Source organism: Acinonyx jubatus, chromosome B3 (assembly GCF_027475565.1).
Source record: "Acinonyx jubatus isolate Ajub_Pintada_27869175 chromosome B3, VMU_Ajub_asm_v1.0, whole genome shotgun sequence".
Lineage (NCBI taxonomy): Eukaryota > Metazoa > Chordata > Mammalia > Carnivora > Felidae > Acinonyx > Acinonyx jubatus.
Window position 1 is genome coordinate 132,022,538 of NC_069386.1, and position 21,590 is coordinate 132,044,127.

General features: G+C 51.7%; 1 protein-coding gene across 6 annotated transcripts in view; it reads right to left on the reverse strand.

The window, feature by feature from the left end:
* The window catches only part of CCDC88C (coiled-coil domain containing 88C), a 128,737-nt gene that overhangs the window by 13,753 nt on the left and 93,394 nt on the right, over window positions 1–21,590 (reverse strand). For 3 of the 6 annotated variants that reach the window (XM_027066432.2, XM_053224838.1, XM_053224837.1), the window contains 11 exons: window positions 20,920–21,047; window positions 19,375–19,513; window positions 18,245–18,361; window positions 17,889–18,077; window positions 16,549–16,710; window positions 15,142–15,419; window positions 12,119–12,262; window positions 9,858–10,044; window positions 7,738–7,883; window positions 5,102–5,191; window positions 3,545–3,783 (listed from right to left, as the gene is read on the reverse strand). In XM_027066432.2, coding sequence (XP_026922233.1) covers window positions 3,545–3,783; window positions 5,102–5,191; window positions 7,738–7,883; window positions 9,858–10,044; window positions 12,119–12,262; window positions 15,142–15,419; window positions 16,549–16,710; window positions 17,889–18,077; window positions 18,245–18,361; window positions 19,375–19,513; window positions 20,920–21,047 — 1,819 coding nt within the window. The remainder of the gene's footprint in view (window positions 1–3,544; window positions 3,784–5,101; window positions 5,192–7,737; window positions 7,884–9,857; window positions 10,045–12,118; window positions 12,263–15,141; window positions 15,420–16,548; window positions 16,711–17,888; window positions 18,078–18,244; window positions 18,362–19,374; window positions 19,514–20,919; window positions 21,048–21,590) is intronic. The other 3 variants (XM_053224836.1, XM_027066434.2, XM_027066433.2) reach the window with 3 other exon arrangements.

Sequence of the window (21,590 nt, forward strand, 5' to 3'; positions counted from 1 at the left end):
CAGTTCAAGGGAAAACACGGAAGTAATCATACACGTGATAAAAAAAAAAAAAAATGTGGCAGAACTAAGAAGACCACACAGGAATGACGGAAGACAGCAAACAGTGCAGTAGCTAAAGGCCTCTATCGACCAGCATCCCCCCGCTCTGGGCGTGACTGGTGTGCTGATGGTCTTTCTGTCCGCTACCATTTTGGCTTCCACGTCCAAGAGGTCAGAGAGCTACCACACAGTCATAAAACTTCATTCTGGGCTGCCCTCTGGCTTGGCAACATCGATCCAATTATACAAAACGCTTGAATGGAGCAGTAAATCCTTCAAAACATAGAGTACATCTAAAAAGGGCCTTGTCAGCAAAAGCCAACAATTCGGTGCTCTGACAAAGGAAAGGGCAGCGGTTTTAAATTTAGCTGCTTAAAAATAAGTCTTAAAAAAAAAATCTCACTTGACAGAGGCCGTATATTTTAGGAAGCAAAGCGACAACCGACCAGTCCTGCTTTACACACGGGCATGACATAAGCCTGCAGGTGCGAGAGAGGGGAAGGTAGCCCACGGCCACCAGACTTACTTATTAGCACGGACATCCTGGCCCAAGGACCTGTGCACGGATGTCCCGAGGCTCCCCTAAAACTGTGCTGTGCTGGAGAAATGGTCCAGAGGGTGTGACAACTCATCTTCTCTTTTGAAATCAGAATCCACGCTGGCTACTTTAAGTTTGGCTTGAACTGGGGTTGGGAAGGAGGGGTCCACTATGGGTCATCTGGCCTTTAGGTACTTTTTGTTTGTTTCTTTTTTGGTTTTGTTTGAATTTCAGAAATGAAGGAGGATTACGTGATGAAGACACATGATACAGGAAAAGGATTAGAAATCTCCAATTTCTGAAAAAGGGACAGGCTCATTAGGAGAGGATGGGATGTCAGAGGAAGACCAGAACCGCAGGCGTTTAGACAGAGTTGGGTGGGCCGTTGGAGACTTGTCTTTGTCCTTGCTTTTGCTTCTCAAAAAGGGACTCTTTTTGCGCTGAGTTGCTAAATTGTTATTCCCCGGAATACCCAAGAGAGGAAGAAAAGAAAAAAAAAAAAAAAAATCAAATGAGTAACAACAAATGACTCTAAATAAGCTAAATGTAGTCAGGAAATCAGAATCCTGTCCAACCCAGGAAAGACAGAAACAATACCCATGACAAGCCCAGAACCAGGACTCTGTGAATCATTTATGCTCTGAGTCAATTTAATTTCACCGGCATCTTTGTGCCAATGCTTCACTCTGCACGTGAGGAGAACTATATACTGCTCAAGGAGCCAATGGCTGAGACATATTTCAATTTCAAAGTGTTAAATTATTAAATAAGGATGTTTGTTAATTTAGGACCCGGCTTCCCTTACTCGTCCATTTTAATGACAGGCCCCCTGATGATGTGGCGCTTACTCTACTCCTGTTCCTGTTCAAAGGCCTTAGAAACCCCTAATGGTCTGTTTCTGGCCTGGTGTCATGAACAGTCTACCCTCAAGTATTCACCAGTAACTCTGTATATCTACAATGACCTCTTTTGGCAGTATATGTTTAAAAACAATGAAAATATCACTTTTTGTACCAAACCCCGTCAAGAATTATTTCCCTTTCGATCTCCCGCACAACCTCTACCCCAATCCCACACTTCTTGGCCTTTAGAGTCTTGTCAGAGCAGACACTCAAGTCTTACTTTCTGAACACGTCCTATATTGACACAGCTGATTTACCAATTTCTCATTTAGGATTAAAGCAATATGGGATCCTCGGTTATTTCTTCCTCCACAGCGCCACCTGGTGGCCAGAATAAGGGACCTCAGGTTCTGCCACACTTTAGTTCAGCATCTTCGGGGACCCAAAGGGCTTTAACTGCACACAGTGGTCAAGAACTCCAGCTTGCACCCCGACAGACGTGGATCCCAGTTCCACCACTGGTTACACTGGCAAGCATTTAATTTCACCAAGCCTCACTTTCTCAGCTCTGAGGAGGGATAATTAATCGTGCCTGCCGGACGTGGTAGTTAGGCCTCAAGGAGACAGGTAAAGCATGTAAATTAGCTACAGGGATGCCGAGCCCAGAGGAAGCACCCCACACATGGCTGCCACTATGAATAATTTTCCCTGACCTGCTTGTTCATGGATCAGCTCAACGGTCTGGACCAGCCAAGCACTTTTTTTCCTCTCAAAGTTTTCCTAGCTCATTAGACGGATGGTAGTTCACTAAGTCAATTACAGAATAATACAAGCGGAGGGGATAAAGGTCAACGGCTTTAAATGGCCAACATGAAAACGGGAGGCAACAGGGCTCCTCTAGAAACCAAGGTTAGGCTTCCTTATCTCTTAGCTACACGTGAGCCTTTCACCTAATCTGATCTGTAAAGAAGGAGAGGGAGGCAAGCATTTGTCGCCAATGTGTGCGCATGTGCACGTTTTTTCTGCATTCAAAAGTGACACAACAGGACCTCGCATGGTGAATGTCCCCCCCCAAAAGGCTTGTGCACGTGCCACACTCAAGAGGCAGCTTGTCTCCACCAGCCGTCAGCAGCCGGGGGCACAAAGGTCTCAGGCCTGGTCTTCAGACAGTCCTGGGGTCCTGCATAAACACTTACATTACTAGCAAGGTTTATGGGTAAGTAATCTTTAATCACCACTTAAAAGTAAATTTGAAAATATAACAACGTTTCATGGCCACTGCCGTGTTTGGTTGATTCTCAGACACGCATTTCTCCCCATTCCTTCCCATCTCTGAAATCAGGACACAGCTCCGATGGTGTCTGAAAGTCACCACTGGCCAGGGGGTACCACCTCTGATAAAACGGTCACTGCCACTACCAATTTATTTTGCTCCTGTTTTCCGTTTACGTCTGGGCACAGCAACCTAAGTCTTTGGAAGAGCTCTCCAACAAGAGTATAACAAAGTTTCTGAGTGCCAGTCTTTTCCTTCCCAGGTGGCATATTAAGTAATTATGCAGTATAGAGCTGACAGTCTTAGATGTGATGAAACATAGCATATACAACTAGAACTCCATTTCAGAACCTCTGGCAAACTCCAAATGACAGGCCTAAGTACAAGGGTAAGCTGTGCCCCATGGCTGGTAGGACTCAGGGACTTTACTGAAGATCTAATGTGCACACAGAACACGTTAAACGCACTTGGGATTTCCCTACAGGAACAGCTCACACTAAATCTTTGACATGTACAACCCCAAAACATATACTACCGAGCCTGTCTCTACAGCGCCTGCATAAGTATCTCTGTGGGTGTCAGACCCCCGACCCCAGCGTACCTGCTGGGCGATGGTTCTCATTCTAAAATAACAAAACTGTCATGGGACGAAGCTGCTGACGTGGATGTATATTTTCTACCTGGTTGCTAACATACGCGAAGAGGCAGATGTGTGCGTATGAGGCACACCCTCTCCATGCCCCTCTGCACATGCGTGCACATCCATGCACCGTCTCTCATTCCACCCTCGAAGCACGGCCCTTCAGAGCATCCCCTCCAGAGCCTGGCTGCAGCCTGGTCGGCCACTCGTACCTTTCCCCACAGGCCCGTTGAGGGGGTCCTGCTCTTCCGCACAGTTGGAGCCAGACGGGGCCGTCTCGGGGTTGTCTGGCTGCAACCGGAGGGGCTGAGAGGCAGATGGCGTCGTCGGGTCTGGGGACTCCAGCTGCCAGGGAGGGCTGTCTGCAGTTGACTTGAGTCGTTCTCTGGAACCCTCTTTCTTTGGTTTGATGAGTTTGACTAAGGCTTTGGCTCCAATCCAGTGGTTTTTCCTAGTTACGAGCAGATTGTTAGAAGGACAAGGCCAACCCGCACTGTCCCTCCAGCAGGTCACAGGGTGGGGGTCCCTGATGGGAGCTGGACTTTCCATAAGCCTGGAAGCCACTGATTTGGGGTTCAGAATGGTGGTGTTCTTCATCACCATAATCATTGGATTTGGGGCCCAGGGATGGTAGAAATGTGTATTGTGCCAGAAATCCACACTAGCCTCTTGGGAAAACAGACTTCAAACACGGCCACTGACTCTTGGTTATCTGTGTGAAACCAAGTGGTGCTGTGCTAACCTCATCTGTGTTCACTGGCAATTTTTCTGTCAAAATGCCATTCTGGAACAGAGTCGTGGACCTCTTCATTTTCTGTTAAAGTTAATAGTGAGTGAGGTGAGTGGACATTCTTCTCCCAGTCCCTGGCACAGAGGAATATGGGAGAGCAGGAGGCAGGTAGAGAGAGTAGGCCGTTTAAATTAAAACCAGTGAATTTTAAGAGTAAACGACAGAGTAGCAGCTGAATGGAAATGGGGGCATCCTGATATAACAAAAAAACTGACTCTGGAACTAGATAGCACTGTGTCTACACAAACCACTCGGTCTCCTCATCTGGGCCTCCATTTCTCTGTCAGAGAGAAGGGTGAGAATGAGGTTCTGAAATTCTGTGGTTCACCAGAAGAGCCTTGAGGCTTCATGGTGATTCTGACTTTGAGGCTGCGCTGGGACAGGACACGGGAGGGCTGGCTCAGGGGTCAATCCTGATGGATGATGCCGGCCCTGCTGGGAGACTGAGCGGGCCCCCACAGCCAGGGGGCTGCTGCTCCCTGGAGAAAGAAATATGTTTGTGAACCTGCCCTGGGGTTCAGGGAGCCCAGAGGAATTTGTGTGAGGCCCAGGGGTTCCCGTGTTCACCTGCAGGAGGTGCTATACCAGCTTCCTTCTCCAAAACAGGAACGTGATTTGCAATGTCCTGAGAAATCCTGAGACAGAACCTGACACAGCAGCCATTTGTCCCATTTTAATGGCTCCAAAACCACAGACTCTCTGCCCCCTTTAAAGGGCTGTGGCTAAATTAAGCCCACGTCTCATCACAGTCAGCTGGCATCCGCCGTCCCTCACAGGACAAGCCAGAGCACAGGGGGCGGGGCCGAACGTCTAATTCCCCTCTGTCACGGGAGCGGCCTGCACACGGGGCCTCCACAGAGCGGGAGGCATGGGCTCTACAAGCTGGGTGCTGCTCCAGACGGGAGCAGTTTCCACCCCACTCATGAACACGGACATTCTCTGCTCTAGGTCTAAGTCACAGACACCTCCATCAACTCACTTCTTGGGAGCAGGGTCATAGAACTTGTACTGATCCATGATTTTCTCCTCCAGTTTTTCCTTATGTCTCCGTAAGGCATTTAATTTGTCTCTGTGAAGAGAGAGGAAAGGGGGGCTATCAATCCAGTTTTAAATAAAACACGTGAATTTACTTCATCAGCCCAGCCTGGGACCTTTTCTGGGATTTGGACATCATAGTGTCATGACCCTCATGATCACAAAGCTGGGAATGTGCGAATGGAAACGTCTGGCATGAGTCCAGGGAGCCCTGCTACCTTAAGGAGCCATGATAAATCACCTAGGGTCTGGATGCAAGCCGACTCAAGGGAGCAGACTCCTAACCATCTGAAAACCTGCATGTTTCTAGAAGCTCTAAGGACTTGGTGGCCAGGTCTTTCAGGACACTGGGCATTTGGGGGTGGCCACAGCACTTGCACGTTAATAATACCTTTGGTGAAAGGGGAAAGGTGTGCCCTCAGCTAGTCAGTTCAGCAAAGTCAGACCTCTGACTTGGACCTATCCCGATGCCGGTTCCTGAGAACATTCCACGAGGGCATACTCAAAAGCTTCCAGGGCCAGAGAAGGAGCAAAGCAGGCCTAGAAAGAGCAGGGGGAGCGGTGGGCACGGTAGCCCAAACAGATGGCCACTAGGCAGGGATGCATGAGGCCTACAGGGCAGACCTGCCAATGTTTTCAGAGAAGCCAGAAACTTAGGTCATGAAGCAACATGTCCTGATCTCTAACTATTGGAGATCAGTTCACATTTTCAAAAACACAAAAAGGATCAAGACCCCTCTGGACCCTGGGGCTGCCAGAGGGCAATGCTGTGCCTTAGGCGAGTTTGGCCTTCCTGATATGAAGGGTGTGCTTCTGGTTTGCTTTATCTCAGGAGTCCCAGGGGCGGTGCCTTCTACACGCACTGCCCACAGGCTGCCACCTGGGTCTCAGCGGCCACGACAGCTCGGAACCCTGGTCTCCTTGTTAGAAAAGGAGGCCTCTGAACCAGAGACAGGTACACAGGCCTCTGTCGTGGAGCTGTAGGGGCTCCATCCGAACTGAGGGCTGAGACATCACTGCACAATGACATCCCAAGAGTGACAGCTTCGTGAACCTCTGGCGCCCACCAGGAAGCCCCTCTGCTCCCAGCCTTGGCTTGATGTCTGTGTTACTCTTCTGTCCTCACTGCCATGCTGCTCAGCCTTCCTCTGTGAGCACTTCCGTGGCTGTCTGGCCCCACAGATGCACAGTAACTCCCTGCGAGCGGGCACTGCACCCCTCCTAGGGCCCAGAACGGTGCTCTCTGCTCAGCACAGGCTCTGGGAAGCTTGCTGAGCCCCCGGCATTCCGCACTCTCTAATGCAAAACCACCATCAAATCATCCCCCTTGGATACCAGGCTCTTACTCTTCTGGTTAGCACCTGCCCAACCCCCCTGCTGGCATTTTTTATCAGCTGGGTTACAGACGGCCAACTTCTGTCAGTCCGATCTACCCTAAATTTACAGCGTGGTTTTCAATGTAAACCATCCTCCAGTAGGTGGCGAGCCACCTCTACAGGATCAAAGCCAGAAAAGTAACGAAGCAGCGTCATTATGCTGGAGAGCGGGCCCAGTGCGGCGGCATTCACTGTGATCACGTCCCTCTGCCAGCCAGCTTCCTCTTGCATTCCCCACACTGGCCAGCCAGTCCCCCCTCATGAGGAAGGAGAGCCCACCCACCACAGCACAGAGTGGTGAAAATCACCCCAGATCCATGAGATGGATCTTGGATTACTCAGCTTCTAAAGCATGAGGTTTCCAGGACCAGGGCTCCTCCTCCAGACCTCTGTTTCCTAGGCCCTGCTAGACCGGCATCCTTTCGGATGATGGCATCCTTCCTGGCAAATCCAAACTCACAAGCTGCACAGAGAAGCCTTCCACAGCTGAGTGCCCACCTCCTCGTCCAGGCTTCTTTCCGTGCACATTCCCTGCACCCAGAACACTGCTGGGCTCCACCTTCAGGCTCCCCACCTACCCACCTTCCATGTCCACAAGAGAACCTCATCTCCCCACTACGTTGCCTTCCATGAAGCTCAGCAGGTGCCCAGCACGGAGGTGCTCCTCGCACAACCCCCCACTCCTACCAGTTCCTGGCCCCCAGGGAATGGATCTGTGCACCCCACGGGGCCCGTGCCAGAGCTGGCACTTCATTAACACCAGGTGAGGGAGGACAATCACAGAAGAACAACCTACTTTGCGACAATCCAGGGGAAAACAGACACAGGTGACAGAAAGACACCAGCTATGGCACCTGTGCTCAGGCTTCCACTTGGATTCTTCCCTGAGGTGTTTCTTACCAGCACTGTCATATTTTTAAAAGTGAGCTTAATTCCAAAAGCAGATTCCAAAGCTTCTGGTGGGGGTACTGCCTTTGAAACACAAACAAAAGCTAAACACCACCACTTACAGAAACCCAGAACCATTCCAGGGAAGCCAAGAGAAGGATGTGTTGGTAAGGTGGTCTGTCCCCTTGCCCTCAGGACACCAACAGGCTCGGGGCCATTCCTTGTCCACAGTGTCACAGGTCCTGGATGGGGCCCGGGAAGCTAGAACCTCCCCCTGCCCTTTGCCTACAGGCGTCAACCCCACACGTGCCCTTACATGTACTGCTTCTGCTCCTCATGGTACTGCTCCTTACTCTCCATGTTCTGCTCTAGAAGCATCTGGTTCTGCTGGCTCAGCAGCTGGATCTGGCTCAGGAGGTGATGATTTTCTTCCTCCAAGTTTCCCTTGAGACGGGAGAGCAGCTACAACACAGATCAACAGCGTTTCAGACACTATGCGATCCCGTGATTCCTCTGCTGGGAATGTGGGTTCCAGGGGAAGGGCCACGTGCACAGGGACGTGCACCCCTCCCTCTGCCAGCGAGAACCTGCCAGGACCAAAAGAGCCAACGGCATGGGAAGAGCTGAACTCCCTCTGCACCTGCCCTGCCCAATCTGGCAGTCACCAGCAACGTGTGGCCACTGAGCTTACAATGCAGCTAGTCTGAACGGAGGTGTGCCAAAGTACACGACAGATTGTGAAGACTTAATGATAATAAATAAAAGAACATAGAAGATATTTTTTTTGGATACACATCGAAATGATAATATTTTAGATATGTTAGCCAAACAAAATATACTATGAAAATTAATACCACCTGTTCTTACTTTTTTAACACGACTACTAGAAAACGTTAACATGTGCATGTGGCCTGTGCTTTATTTCTGGTGGGCAGCTCTGCTCTTGAAGAGGGTCAGCACACCTTTTCTTCAAAGGACCTGACACTAAGTATTTCAGGCTTTCCAGACTGAAAGGGGGTCGCCTGTTGCAAAGCTTCGACTCAGTTGCTGCAGCAGGAAGTAGCCACAGACAAAATGTAAGCGCACCGGGTGTGGCCATGTTCCCATAAAACTGCCAACAGACATGGACATTTAAATTTCCTATCATTTCTGGGGGGCCTGGGTGGCTCATTCGGTTAAGTGTCCGACGTCAGCCCAGGTCATGATGATCTCACGGTTTGTGGGTTCGATCCCCGCCATCGGGCTCTGTGCGACAGCTAGGAGCCTGGAGCCTGCTTCGGGTTCTGTGTCTCCCTCTCTCTCTGCCCTCCCAAACTCGCTTGCCCGCCCTCCCTCCCTCCCTCTCTCTCAAAAATAAACATTAAAAAAATCATCCTTAAGCTTCTTATCATTTCCACTTGACACAAACTATTCTTTCGATTTCTCCCAACCACTACCACTGTCAAAGACATTCTTAGTTCATAGCCGAATGTATACAAACAGGCAGTGGGCTAGATCTGACTCATGGGCTGAGATCTGCCAACTCCTGCTTCAGAAGATCAGTACAGTTGATGTAGCAGGAAAATCGCAGGCTTTGGCTTCAGACAGAGCTCCATTCCACTACCGTGGACCTCAGTCTGAGGTCTCCTCCGAAACCCTAAAGAACCTCCCTGTGACAACACAGCCTATGGTGGCTGAGGCTTCCTCTGGCTTAAAGTCTGGCCCCCATCTCCTCCACACGCCCCTTGCCCCAGCCCAGGGGGCCTTGAGGCACCTGGGCCTTGGTTTCCTCAACTGAGATGTCCCAAAGGGCCACCACGAGCTCGAAGGAAAAGGCCTCTGAGAGGATTTCTGGACAAACGAGAGGCAAGAGGAGCTGTGTCCTGGGGATGGTGCCATCCATGGGGAGGGACCCACGGATGAAGTTGGGGAGGGACCAAGTGCTCTCCCCTGCCCAACCCACTTTGGTCTTATCTGTCGCGGGGTCTGCTTACGATTTCATTTGAGATGGTTTTGCTGTCTAAGAAGACAATTTCCAACCTAGTGCACCAAAAGAGAGCTCTGCTCCTCTGGAAACCCGGGCACTCCTGAGTAAGCTCCATCCCAGATGCCCCGGGATACAGGACCCGGAGCCAGAGTCAGCCATTCACGCCATTTCTCGGGAACAGCGTGGATACTGAATTGCAAAGATGAAAGTGTAGACACAGACAAGGGGATGGAAATAAGTCTGTGTTCTGCTGTCCCCACGCATGTCTCTGATGCTCGGGGAAGCACAGGGCAGATGGAAAGGTGTTTTCTAATACATCTCTGCCAATCATGGTGTCTGTCTCCCTTTTAAATGCCTCAGTACCCTCTCAGCCCCTGTACCGCCTTCCACAGAGTCTTCGGATGCCGACGCCAGTGCAGACCCATCGCAACCCCACTGGGCCCAGGGCTGTCCACGTCCTGAGGCCTCACCTCGCAGCGGTTGTCCAGCTTGGTCAGCGAGATGTCCATGTTCTGGTGCTGCTCCTTCAGCTCGTCAAACCGTGCCTGCCAGCGGTTCAGCTCCAGCTGTGAGTTGTTCAGGGAGGTTTTCAGCTCCTTGGTGTGGGCGTGCAGCTCCTCATACTCCCCCTTCAGCTGGTGGTGCAGGAAATTGACCCTGGGGGTGGAGAGCCACAGGCCAAGAGCTGAAGAGCGGTCCCTGCTGTGCAGCCTTACACAAGATGATAGCCTCTCTGGGCCTCAGTTCTTTCATGTGTAAAATGAGAGGCTTGAACAAAATCAGCAGTTTTCAAACTGCGTCCCTTGGGGTTCTACAAGGGTCCCCCTGGTGTCTTTGCACTGGGCTGGGGGTACAGAGTGGGTAGGCTCAGATACCCGCTCCAACAGAGTATCACTGCTATCATGTCTTTTGCCTTTAAAGCCTTGGGATATCTGCATATGTACTTGGAAAAAAGGGTTCAGTAGTTAGCGTGTTTTGTTTTGTTTTCTGGAAACACAGAACCAGAACATTTTTGCGTCTGGCTCTTCTTCCCAATTTCAAGCTCCTTTCTAACTTCAACTCCTGGGGTAAATAAAATATGAGATGCCAGGGTTTTACAGAAACCCACTAAAATTATCATCATCATGATAACTATTATCTAACTGGGATTTCTTGGGGGAAGATTTGGATCAGAAAGTTCCAGTCACTGGAGGCTCACGGATTTCATTTGGACACAGCTGTGTCTTATTTGGCCCCGCACCCTTCTTTTAAATGGATCAGTGTGCCAACATTTAGAAACCTGAAAGTCTCACATCAATACTCCGATGTCCCGTTTCTCTTAAGAAAAAAGCATAAAACGGAAAGATGACCTGGTAGCGGTGAGCCTGCCTCGTGGCTGACAACCTTCAGCTGCTGTGTTCTTCCCCACATCACTGTCAGGCCTATCGCCGACACTCCCTCACCCACGAGCCTGGTCTCCCAGGGCACAGGACACACCGCAGTATGTGGCCCCGGTGCACATTCATGCAAGGACATGGAGACGAAACAGCTTTATACGGTCATTGTGGTAAGACTGGATTCAAATCCTGACTCTGCCATTAAGTGATTTTGAAAAAATTTGCTCATCTCTGAGCCTGTTTCTTATCTGTTAAAAAAGTGGGGTGGGGGGGATAATAACAGTACAGCTGACTCTCGTTATCTGAGGTAGTGATGCTCTGTGAGGTCCCCCAAGATCACTGAACTGGTGGATACTGAACCATTGCTCCTCGGGAAAATGCGCAGTACAGGTTCCTGCTCTGGTTACAACATTTTAGTCGACCGATCAAGACATTCCTTATTTTATAGGGGTTTCTGTTTAAAGACACCTCCTGGCCACAGCACCGTAGCTCCTGCCCGAATGGAGCTTATCTAATGTGTACTTTCCCCGTAAGGCCATCACAGCCTTGCACTTAGGAACACGAGACAACACTTCAGTACTCCACTTGGTGGGTATTTTAAATAGTAAAACTGCCACGAAATAAGACAAAAATATGAAAATCCCACGGGTCACAAAAAGGATGCTTATTCACAGCATGAGAACTGACACAGGAAGGCAGAGCATCCTTGTATGTCCTCAGCTAGAAATGTGTGCATCAGGTGACTCAGGTACTGGGCCACCCCAGGCATGTGCATCAAAGCACCATGAGCATCAATTTGGGGGTGACGCATACATTTTAGGAAGGAGGTGAATTCACAACAGGAAACGTGTGAATACTAAGCATCAATGGTGTGTCCTTCATGAGATCGCCGTGTGGCCTACATCAGATGAGGGTCTGGGCCTGATGCAATGTGTCTCTCGAGTCCTTCCATCCCAGCAACAAAAGCTAGAGCCCCCTCTCAACTGTGCCACCCAGCTGTGAACAGGACAGGGTTTATAAAAATACAGGTCTGCGGGGCACCCAGGTGGTTCAGTCGGTTGAGCATCTGACTTTGGCTCAGGTCATGATTTTGCGGTTCATGAGTTCGAGCCTACATACACGTCGGGCTCTGTGCTGACAGCTCAGAGCCTGGAGCCTGCTTTCGATTCTGGGTCTCCCCCTCTCTCTGCCCCTCCCCAACTCGTGCATACTCTTTCAAAAACTCAATAAAAAATTTTTTTAAGTAAAAATATAAAAATACAGGACTGCCAGGGGACCCCCGCTGACCTCCTCTCAGCGGGGCTGAGTGCGTCTACGTGAAATCCCGGATGGCAGCCGCCCCACACGGAGCTCACCTGTCCAGCTCTCCCCGCAGCCGCTGGTTCTCACCCACGGCCATGGCGCCCGTCCTCTGCTCTTGCTGCAGTGCCTCCCTCTCGGTGTTCAGAACCTTCTCCCGCTCCTCCAGCTCCGCCTGACGCTTCAGCATGTCGTCGTGCCTGGCGGAGGGGAGCACACCCGCTGGGAGCTGGGCTGGGGCCTCCTTTCCCTCCAGGTACCCAACTCCCCAGAGGACTGTGAAGCTGCCCACAGAAGGCAGGGCCCCTCTGGAGGCTTTCTCTGGCGTCTTTGGGGGGGATGGGGCAGGAACAGGCAGGGCGAGATGCAGGGCAGCAGAAAAACGGAGAACGGTGGCCAGGAGAGGCGTCTGGGCCAGGGGTCTCCTCCAGCCCCACACGTGTCCACAGTCCCTCAGATTCCCCGTCAAACCAGCCATTCCTCCCCGGCCGCCTGGGCTATGTTTCCTGCACTCTGAGCCCTTCCCTTCAGGAGTCATGGCTACATTACTAGGTGGTTCACTAAGCACAAACACATCTACAAGAAACGACAAAATAAACAGCTGAATTCCACCACACTTAACTCTTAATCCCTCTTCACTGGGGCCTGGGTGAGCCCTCCGCCCTCCTCTCCTCCGGAATTGAGTCTCCTTGTTCTTTGCCTGGCCTTGCTGCTGGGACAGAGGCTTGCTTGGTGGGGACCTACTGGCTGCCAGTGGCCAATTCTTCATACACACACACACACACACGCATGCGCGCACGGCCTTTTCTCAGGATCCCCAACCACAGCCCTCCCCCTCCCCTTAGGCTTTTCTCTCCTTCTGCAGCCTCAGTCTCTGGGGGTTACTGTGTAGTTGTCTCTGGAAACCAGCAGAGCACAGGAGGATGGACCCCTTGACAAGCCCAGGCTGTCTTTCCTACTTGCTGGAAACATCCGTGTTCAAAGACGACTCAAGATCTCCCCCAAATCCATGGCAACGACTAAGGCACCACCTTTCAATCGTCCCCATTCGGGCAAATCCCTCCTCTGCAGACCCCCTTCCTTGTCAGACAGTGTGACAGGGTGCCCAACCTGTCTTCACAGCTCCACGCGTGCGCCCACTTATACCACCTGACTAGAGCCAGGACTAGTCGGGGATCAAAGCCAGAAACCTGCTTAGGCAGCCGTTCAATGACACACTTTTGTGGGGCCTTCTGCCACACTGTGGAGAAGCATAAAGCTGGGAGTGGAAGCTCTGTCTAGCTTCTCAGGTGGTGACATTTCTCAACCAGCTAACAATTCTGAAAAAAGCCATCCAGGTTTGCAAATTAGGGCCACAGGCAGGTATCAGGGCTCCCCAAAACCTGTTTCCCTGTGGTCATGTCTTGGAAAAGCCCACGGGGAATCTGTAACCACTAGTAACCACCTAACTGCAGGACTGATGCCATGTGTCCTGCTCACCAGTGAATCCTGGGTACGAGGCATGGCACTTGGTAAATATCTATTAAGGGAACGAAGAAATGAGCATCCAATTTAAAAAGTGCCATCATCCCTGAGTCCCAAGTACCTACACTCCCAAAGCCATAGCCCCACTGCAGACAGACCAAGGGGGCCTCCAGCCATCTGTCCAGCCAGTGAAAATACAAGCGACACAGTAGTTCTGCCTGCTGTATTGACAAGGAGCCAGAGGGAAAACAACAGTGAACCCCCTCAAGGCCAGTCCAAACTCCACCTGCAAAAACCTTCACCCTCTCAACAGACACTAAGAATATCATGAGACACGATTAGAACATAGAACAAGATGTTAATGACAAGACGCATAAGTGCCTGGTGAGCAGTGGGCAAGGTTCAGAGCTCTGTGAACACCTTTTGCTCCATTTCATTAGCCAAGCGGGAGCATCCCTGGCAAGTCTAGACACAGCACCATGCACACAGTACACGCTCACCAAGTGCCACACGAACCTAGGAGAGGCTCAGGAGGAGAGGGGAGATGGAAATGCCCAGAGGCACAAGACGCTGATTTGGGCTGGAAGGCATAGTGTCTTACTAGGAGCAGATGCTTCGACAGCTCCTGAAGAAAGGAGATGTGGGTGGAGAGAGCAGGTAGAGGACCCCAGAGAGAGGCAAAACAGAAGCAACGGGTGAGTGGATAAATGAATGTCATCACCTCTGTGCCCTCAGTGTCATCAGATGCCCTTACCACTTTGCAGCTCAATGACTAAGACCAGTCAAAGGAGATGCTGTCAGCAAGGACACCTGACAAGCACAGGAAGTGGGTAATCAACTGCTCCCTCCTACACAGCTCCGTGGGCTCGAGTGCCCACCTCTCTGTAGAGACACAGCTCTCTCCTGGGTCAGAGTCAGGTGCACAGCACCCCACCCACCAGACTCCGGGTCCTGCCCGGAAACACTCAGGGATCTGCCGGGGGACAGGAGCTCGGGCAACGCTAGCTGAATGTACACGAAACCCAGAACCCTGCTTTGTGAAGAGTGCCAAGACCTGTAGGTTTCAGTGCATGTAAATTTTAGATTAAAAAAGGAAAGGAGGGTAGGCAGGGGGAGAGAGAGGTATGGCTGAGAGGTACACGGGGGTCTCATTATACTGTTCTATTTGCTTTCTATATATTCACAAGCTGCCAAAATCGAAGGCTGGAAAGAAAGCGTCCCAGACCTTGACAGGGAAAACGAGGCTGGGGAAGTCCATGGGAGCGGGTCAGTGTAAAAAACTGCGGGGCAGTTGTGGTGAACGGCCTCCTTCTTCCTGGTTTGGAGAGGAAGGGGGAGGTGGGGGAATCCTTAGGGAAGCAGGAACCCCAAGGCTGGGGATTCCCTGAGCTGGGAGTGGGCACGGCACGCCCTTCTCTACTCGGGGGCCCTCCTGTCACTCGGCCTCCAGCTGCACAAACTCATCCAACCGCTGGGTGGGACTTTCGCTGGACTTCCCTCCGGGAAAGTCTGGGTGTCCCAGACAACGTGAAGCAACGGCCCGAGAGGAAACGCGGGGAAGGCTTGTGGGCAAGGACATGAGCCCGGAGGGGCGCCGCCAGAGGCCCGCACACACCTGTCCCGGAGCTCCTTGTGCTCCAGCTCCAGGTTCCGATGCAGCGTCTTCAGGCAGCTGTGCTGGCGGATGAGGGCCTCGTACTCCGTGGACTGCCGCTCGTGGAGCGCGGCCAGGTGCTCGTGGTCCTGCAGCAGCGCCTCGTAGGCCGCCGTCAGCTGCTCCTGCTGCTTCTGCAGGTTCTCATTCTCGCTCTCCTTGGCCGTCTGCTGGTTCTGGAGCAGCGTGTACTGCGCGGTGAGCGCGGCACTCTGGGAGCTCAGAGTGGAATTCTCCACCTGCCGGGAGGGAGAAGGCTCCGCCTGACCGCGGGCAGGCCCCAGGGAGCCACACGCTCCGTGTCCCCGCTCGCGGTGACCACGCCGTGAGGAGCCGGAGGCAGACACCCGGACAACAGGGACCCTCGGGGCAGCCAACACCCAGCCGCTGAGGACAGTTCCGTCTGAACTTGAGAAACCGCTCTGGAAAGAGGCAGCACTAGACTGTCAGACGGCTCTGGTCCTGCACCCTCCCTACATGGGACCTTTCCGGGCCAATTATGTCCTTTATCTGGAGAAGCTCCCGGGAACCCTCTTTGGCTACTTTCACACACCTGTTTCCTAGAACAAGTAGAAAACCAGTGACGTTGTAGAATACCCGGTCACCGCCACCAGCCACCCTAACTGATGCTCACAGAACCACCACCCCACAACATCCCAAACTATCAGAAAACTGAAGGGGCAGCACTGCCTGACTCATTCTGGGGCCACTTTTACTGACGTGAAACCCAGACGAAGACCTGGCCACAACCACCACCACCAAAACCAACAACCAATATCCAATTCTGTTATTTTAATACAACAAATTCCAACATCTTTGCCTAATAGTTTCCCGTTTACTGTCCTGACCCATGTTTCAAACGCTTTTCTCAGAAACTGCATTAATGAACGATTAATTCATTTCCTCGCAATGTATTAACCGTAAATAAAAACCAACGTCCTTGAATATGCGGCATGGAATACCAGTTTCACTAGAAGCTCTCAAAAGCCTGGCAGCTACTTGATGCCCTATAAGTCCCTTGTGGAGATTAAAAATTCACACTAGCTTAACAGAGACTCTGCCAGGTTTTATAGTGAATAAAATCGACTTATTTGAGTCCAGAACCTCTTTTCCAACTCATTCCTGGTCAAAGCTTATGGAAGAGACTTTGAGAAACAGGCAAGTCCGGGCAGAGCACGTTTCCAGCCCTGCAGCCACGGGCTCAGTCAATGGAAACAAACCCGCACCACCTTCAAAGACTCCCAGGCCGGGCCCCGCTGCTTGCAATGAGCCAACGCAAAATAAATGTGCGGAGACTCTCCCGAGCTCAGAGGAGCCAGTGTGGCGGGCGGGTCTCTACGTGATGCCTGTGGCTGGGCCCTCACTCACCTGCAGCGTGGCCGTCTGGGTCTGCAGCGTGGTGTTGTGCTCCTGCAGGAAGGCGCTCTGTTTCTGCAGTGTCAGGATCTGACTGCTGAAGGCCACGTTCTGGGTCTCTAAGTGCTGCAGCTGTTCCTTGAGCAGCTGTTTCTCTGCCTGCAGAGCTGCGTTCTAGGGGATGAGGAAGCATGGGACCCATCAGACACCAGCTCGGGAAATGTAACCGGCCACAGGCACTGGGGTGGGAAGCAACACTCGAGAGTTGATGCTATGGGGACTAAAGCCAGAATCCAACAGGTGAGACAAGTAACGTTTCCCTCTTGGAAAAGGCAATCAACAGAATTGGGGGGGGGGGGGGGAGGGGAGAGAACTACTTTTTTTTGGTATGTGCTTTCCAGACAGAAATGCATTCACCTAATGGCGATACGGCTTCAAACCTGAGCATCTGAGTGCAAGGCAAAGGCAAGCTGGGGTTAAAGCCGTGCAGTGACTTCTCTCTGTAATGCTTCTGTTTTCTGCTGAACACCCCACAAGTGCCATTCTGTGAGCTTCTCCCATAGGACAGGGAGTCAAAGCCTGTGGCCACACCTCACCCTACTCAGGAGCGACAACAGACAGAATAAGGCGGTTCACGTCCCGGCAGACTGAGAGATACCATGTAAAATATGCCACCAACCGGGTCAGGACACACGGGTTACAGTCCAGTGCTGTCCCTTACTAGCGTGGGGCCTAGGGTCGAGTCTCTTAAACTGTCTCCACTTTCTCGTCTGTCAAATGATGAAGATCATCACTACTCGCTTCACAAGGTTGTTGGGAGAGTCCGACAACATCAGGGGGTTAGACACGCACCGGCAAACTTCTGTAAAGGGATGGACAGAATTCTGCAGTCTTCCAGGCACGTGGTCTCCACTGCAACCACTTACGTCTGCCACGAGGGAGGGAAGACCACACATAATACGTAACAAAGCATATGTCCGTGGGCTGGCAGGCCACGGTCTGTCAACCCCTAGGGGAACACTGTGGAAACGGGGCTGGTGTACAAGCCACGGGCCAAGTCTGACGGGCAGGCAGACAGGGATTCACCATGGGAAAATGCGAACGCGCTCCTTTCCGCTAGAAAGGCTGACGAGATCTCAAATGACAAGTAGCTCATAGGACTTGCCAGGACAACTCAAGAAGTATTCAGCTGGATCTGGGTAAATCTCAACAGATTCTGACGTCTCGTGTCCTTTATGGTAATGGCGGCCTATCACTGGGACAATCAACAGAGTGCATTGCTCGCTCGCTCTCTCTCGCTCTCGCTCTCTCTCTCTCTCTCTCAACGACCGCAGCAGGGGCAGCCCACTCACATTCCGTTCCAGCTCGATGGCCCGGTCCTTCACTCGGAGCAGTTCCATGGTGGCTTCCTTGTGGCTGGGTCCCCAGGGCTCCTTCCCCTGGAGACCGGTGACCAGCGTGTCCACAGGGTGTTTGAAAGAGTTCTCCAAGTGCTTCCCTTCCTGCTGGTTCTGCCTGAGGACCTCACACTCGGTCTTCAACTGTGGGGTGGGAGCAGGAAAAGCACACTTGGGGCAGGAAAAGGCTGGCTCAGAGCTCTGAGTTCGTGGCTAGAGGAGAGCCCCATAGCAAACCAGTGATAAGCCACTGGCACCAGTGATAAGCCAGACACCGTCCTTCTGCTCTGCAGGGAACATACATAACCCACCCTGTGCTCCCCCTCCTTCCAGACATCTGCCTCGGTCTCAACTTCAACCACATGACCTTGGCAAGTCTTCTCGCTTTCCCGAGCTTCAGCTGTCCACTCCATCAAATGGAGATGAGCCTGGGGGACGTGGACCGGGTGATGTTACAAAGCCCCTTCCAGCTCTAGAACCACTTTGTTCTAGATTCCTTGTTCAATCACGCAGCCAAGAAATGTGCCAAGGCTTCAAAAAGCAGAAGGGGCGGGGGGTTGGGGGAGTGCCTGGGTGGCTCAGCTGGTTAAGTGTCCAACTTCAGCTCAGGCCATGATCTGTTCTGGAGTTTGAGCCCCGCATTGGGCTTGTTGCTGTCCGTGCAGAGCCCACTTCGGATCCTGTGTCTCCCTCTCTTCCCCCTCCCCTACTCCTGCTCTCTCTCAAAAATAAATAACCATTAAAAAAAAAAAAAAGCCTTTGCTTAAAAGAAGCAAAGGAGGGCGCCTGGGTGGCGCAGTCGGTTGAGCGTCCGACTTCAGCCAGGTCACGATCTCGCAGTCCGTGAGTTCGAGCCCCGTGTCAGGCTCTGGGCTGATGGCTCGGAGCCTGGAGCCTGTTTCCGATTCTGTGTCTCCCTCTCTCTCTGCCCCTCCCCCGTTCATGCTCTGTCTCTCTCTGTCCCAAAAATAAATAAAAACGTTGAAAAAAAAAAATTTAAAAAAAAAAAAAAAAAAAAAAGAAGCAAAGGAGAGTTGGAAGAGCACATATCACCAGGAGTGGACATCCTGATGAAGCACCTGTGCACCCATGCCCACTTGTCCCATGTGAGGGTGCCCAAGAGACTCGAGGCCTCTGTCTGGTCTCGATGCTCATAATCTCACACTGGTCCTCATCGGTGTTCCCGATCTTGCCTAGCAGACTCAGTGCTGCTCTGAATGTGGCCTCCTCTCCTCCCAGGCATCTGATCCTGTCCAGCCCCAACGCACAGGATTGTGATGGTAGCTCCCCTGCTCAGAACCCTGCATCTCAGCACATCTGCTCCGAGAAATGGGCATCCAGGCCGGCCCTCTGCTACCCCCAGGTGAGGGGCTGGAAAAGGTGGGGCAGGGGCCTCATGACTGGGACTTACAGTGTGGCACCAAAGGGGGCCAGATCTTACCACCTGGAGCTCGTTCTGCAACTGGTGGTTCAGGCTGGCCTTTTCTTCCATCTGAGCTTCTAAAAACACAATCTTTTCTTCTTTCAGGGCTAATGTTGTTTTTAATGAGTCATTTCTGTCCTCCAGAATCTTGAACTTTCTGAAAAATACAAAGACACAACTGTACCTATCTGCCTCTTCCACCCACAAGCTCCCAGTCTCCCAGCTACCAACACCTATCTCCTCCATTAAGCTCATTTTCCCTATTATTCTGCAGCATTTGGCCCAGAAGAACTGTAGGAGCCAAAAGCCATCACCCAGAGCCCTCCCCGGGGCTCCCTGCACACACCTGTGACACCCTCCAATGAGACATCACTGCTGTAGTCTTACAGGCATAGTCTTAGAGGAAGGTATCATCAAGGCCATTTTACAGATGGGGAAACTTAGTCTCAGAAAGGTTAATTAAGCACAGGGCACCTGGGTGGCTCAATCGGTTAAGTATCTGACTCTTGATTTCAGCTCAGGTCATGATCTCACACTTTGTGAGACGGAGTTCTATGTTGGGCTCTGTGCTGACAAGCAAGGAGCCTGTTTGGGATTCTCTCTCTCCTCTCTCTCTCTCCCTGCCCCTCCCTGACTCACTTCTCTTTAAAAAATAAACATAAGGAAGGAAGGAAGGAAGGAAGGAAGGAAGGAAGGAAGGAAGGAAGGAAGGAAGGAAGGAAAGGAGGGAGAAAGAGAGAAAGAGAGAAAGAGAGAAAGAGAAAGAGAAAAAGAAAAAAAGAAAAAGAAAAAGATTAGGCCATTTGCCCAAGACTACAATGCTAGCTAGGTAAGTGGTAGCCTTTTCACCACACCGACAGCGTGTCACACATTATCTGTCCTGTGGATCTTGTCAGTTACAAGTCCAGGAAAAATCCATGATACTGGATTTCTTTGAACAATGAGACGGTTACTGAAAGAACCGCAGGCAAAGACTACAACGGTTAAATGTTTGAAAATTAAAGGGCTGGGACCAGGGAAAGAGGAACGAATAGGTGGAACACAGGATTTTCAGGGCAGAGAAACCATTCTGTAGGACACTTGGCAGATACAGGTTATTACACAAGGGTTGAAACCCATGGAATGTGCACCATCCAGTCCTCCAATGTAAACTGTGGACTTCGGGTGATGATGGGTCAGTGGAGGCACATCAAGTGTAACACATGCACCACCCTGGTGGGGATATGGATTACAGAGAGGCTATGCTGGGCGGGGGTTGAGGCGGGGCGGCACAGGGCATTCAGGAAATCTCTGTCCCTTCCCCTTAACTTGGCTTTGAGCTTAAAGCTGCTCTGAAAAGTGTATTTAAAAAAAATTGAGAAGCCTTTCCACTGGACAAGAGAGTCTCCTTTCACCCCTCCCTGCAAACCTCCAGGGAGAGGATCTGTAAAGGACACAGCCCCTCATAAAGACCACAAGACAACAAGCCCCAAAGTAGGCAGAGTGAACAGAGCTCTGGAGCTGGGAGCGTGCAGCGTGCAGCCCTGGGTAAGAGCCCACAGACCGCGGCAGGGAGGTCCTCACGTGTCGCCATGGCTGCTCTCGTCCTGTAGCAGCAGCTCCTTGTGGAGGCCGACCTTCTCCAGCCCCTGGCTCAGTTTGTCCAGCTCACTGGTCAGCTGCTGGCTCTTGAGCTTCTCCAGCACCAGGTCCTGCCAGGACAGGGAGAGGATGCGTGTGGGACGGGAGCCCAGCACGGAGGGCCTGGCACAGGCCCTTCTCAAGGCCGAGGAGCCGTCTTCCCGAGTCATGGCTGACTCAGGTGTCCTGAGGGCTGAGCAGACAGTTCCACGGGACAGGTGAACCCCAGGGACGTCTTCCAAAGGGAAGGGACAGACGTGCTTTCTCAGCCTCCCGGCCTCCATGGTGATACGGGAAGGACGTGTGTTTGTGCAACGCCATTTATGTTGACCTTTGAGTAGGAGCTTTGAATTCTAACACGATTACCTTTTCTGTGCAGTAATGGAATTAAATGCTCCTTGCGGAGAATTTGGAACAGAAAAAAGGACAAAAGAGATAAAGATTTTACTAAAAACTCTGGTTGTGGTTTATTCTGCAAAAGCAGTTGCTCTCATTTAGGTGGTTTACTTACTGTATGTAGATCCCCCTTCTTACTCCCACCCATCTTCGAAGCTCTCCAGGCAGGTACTGCTCTCTGCCCAGTGCCCCAGCTACTTGGCATGCAAGCTGACCCC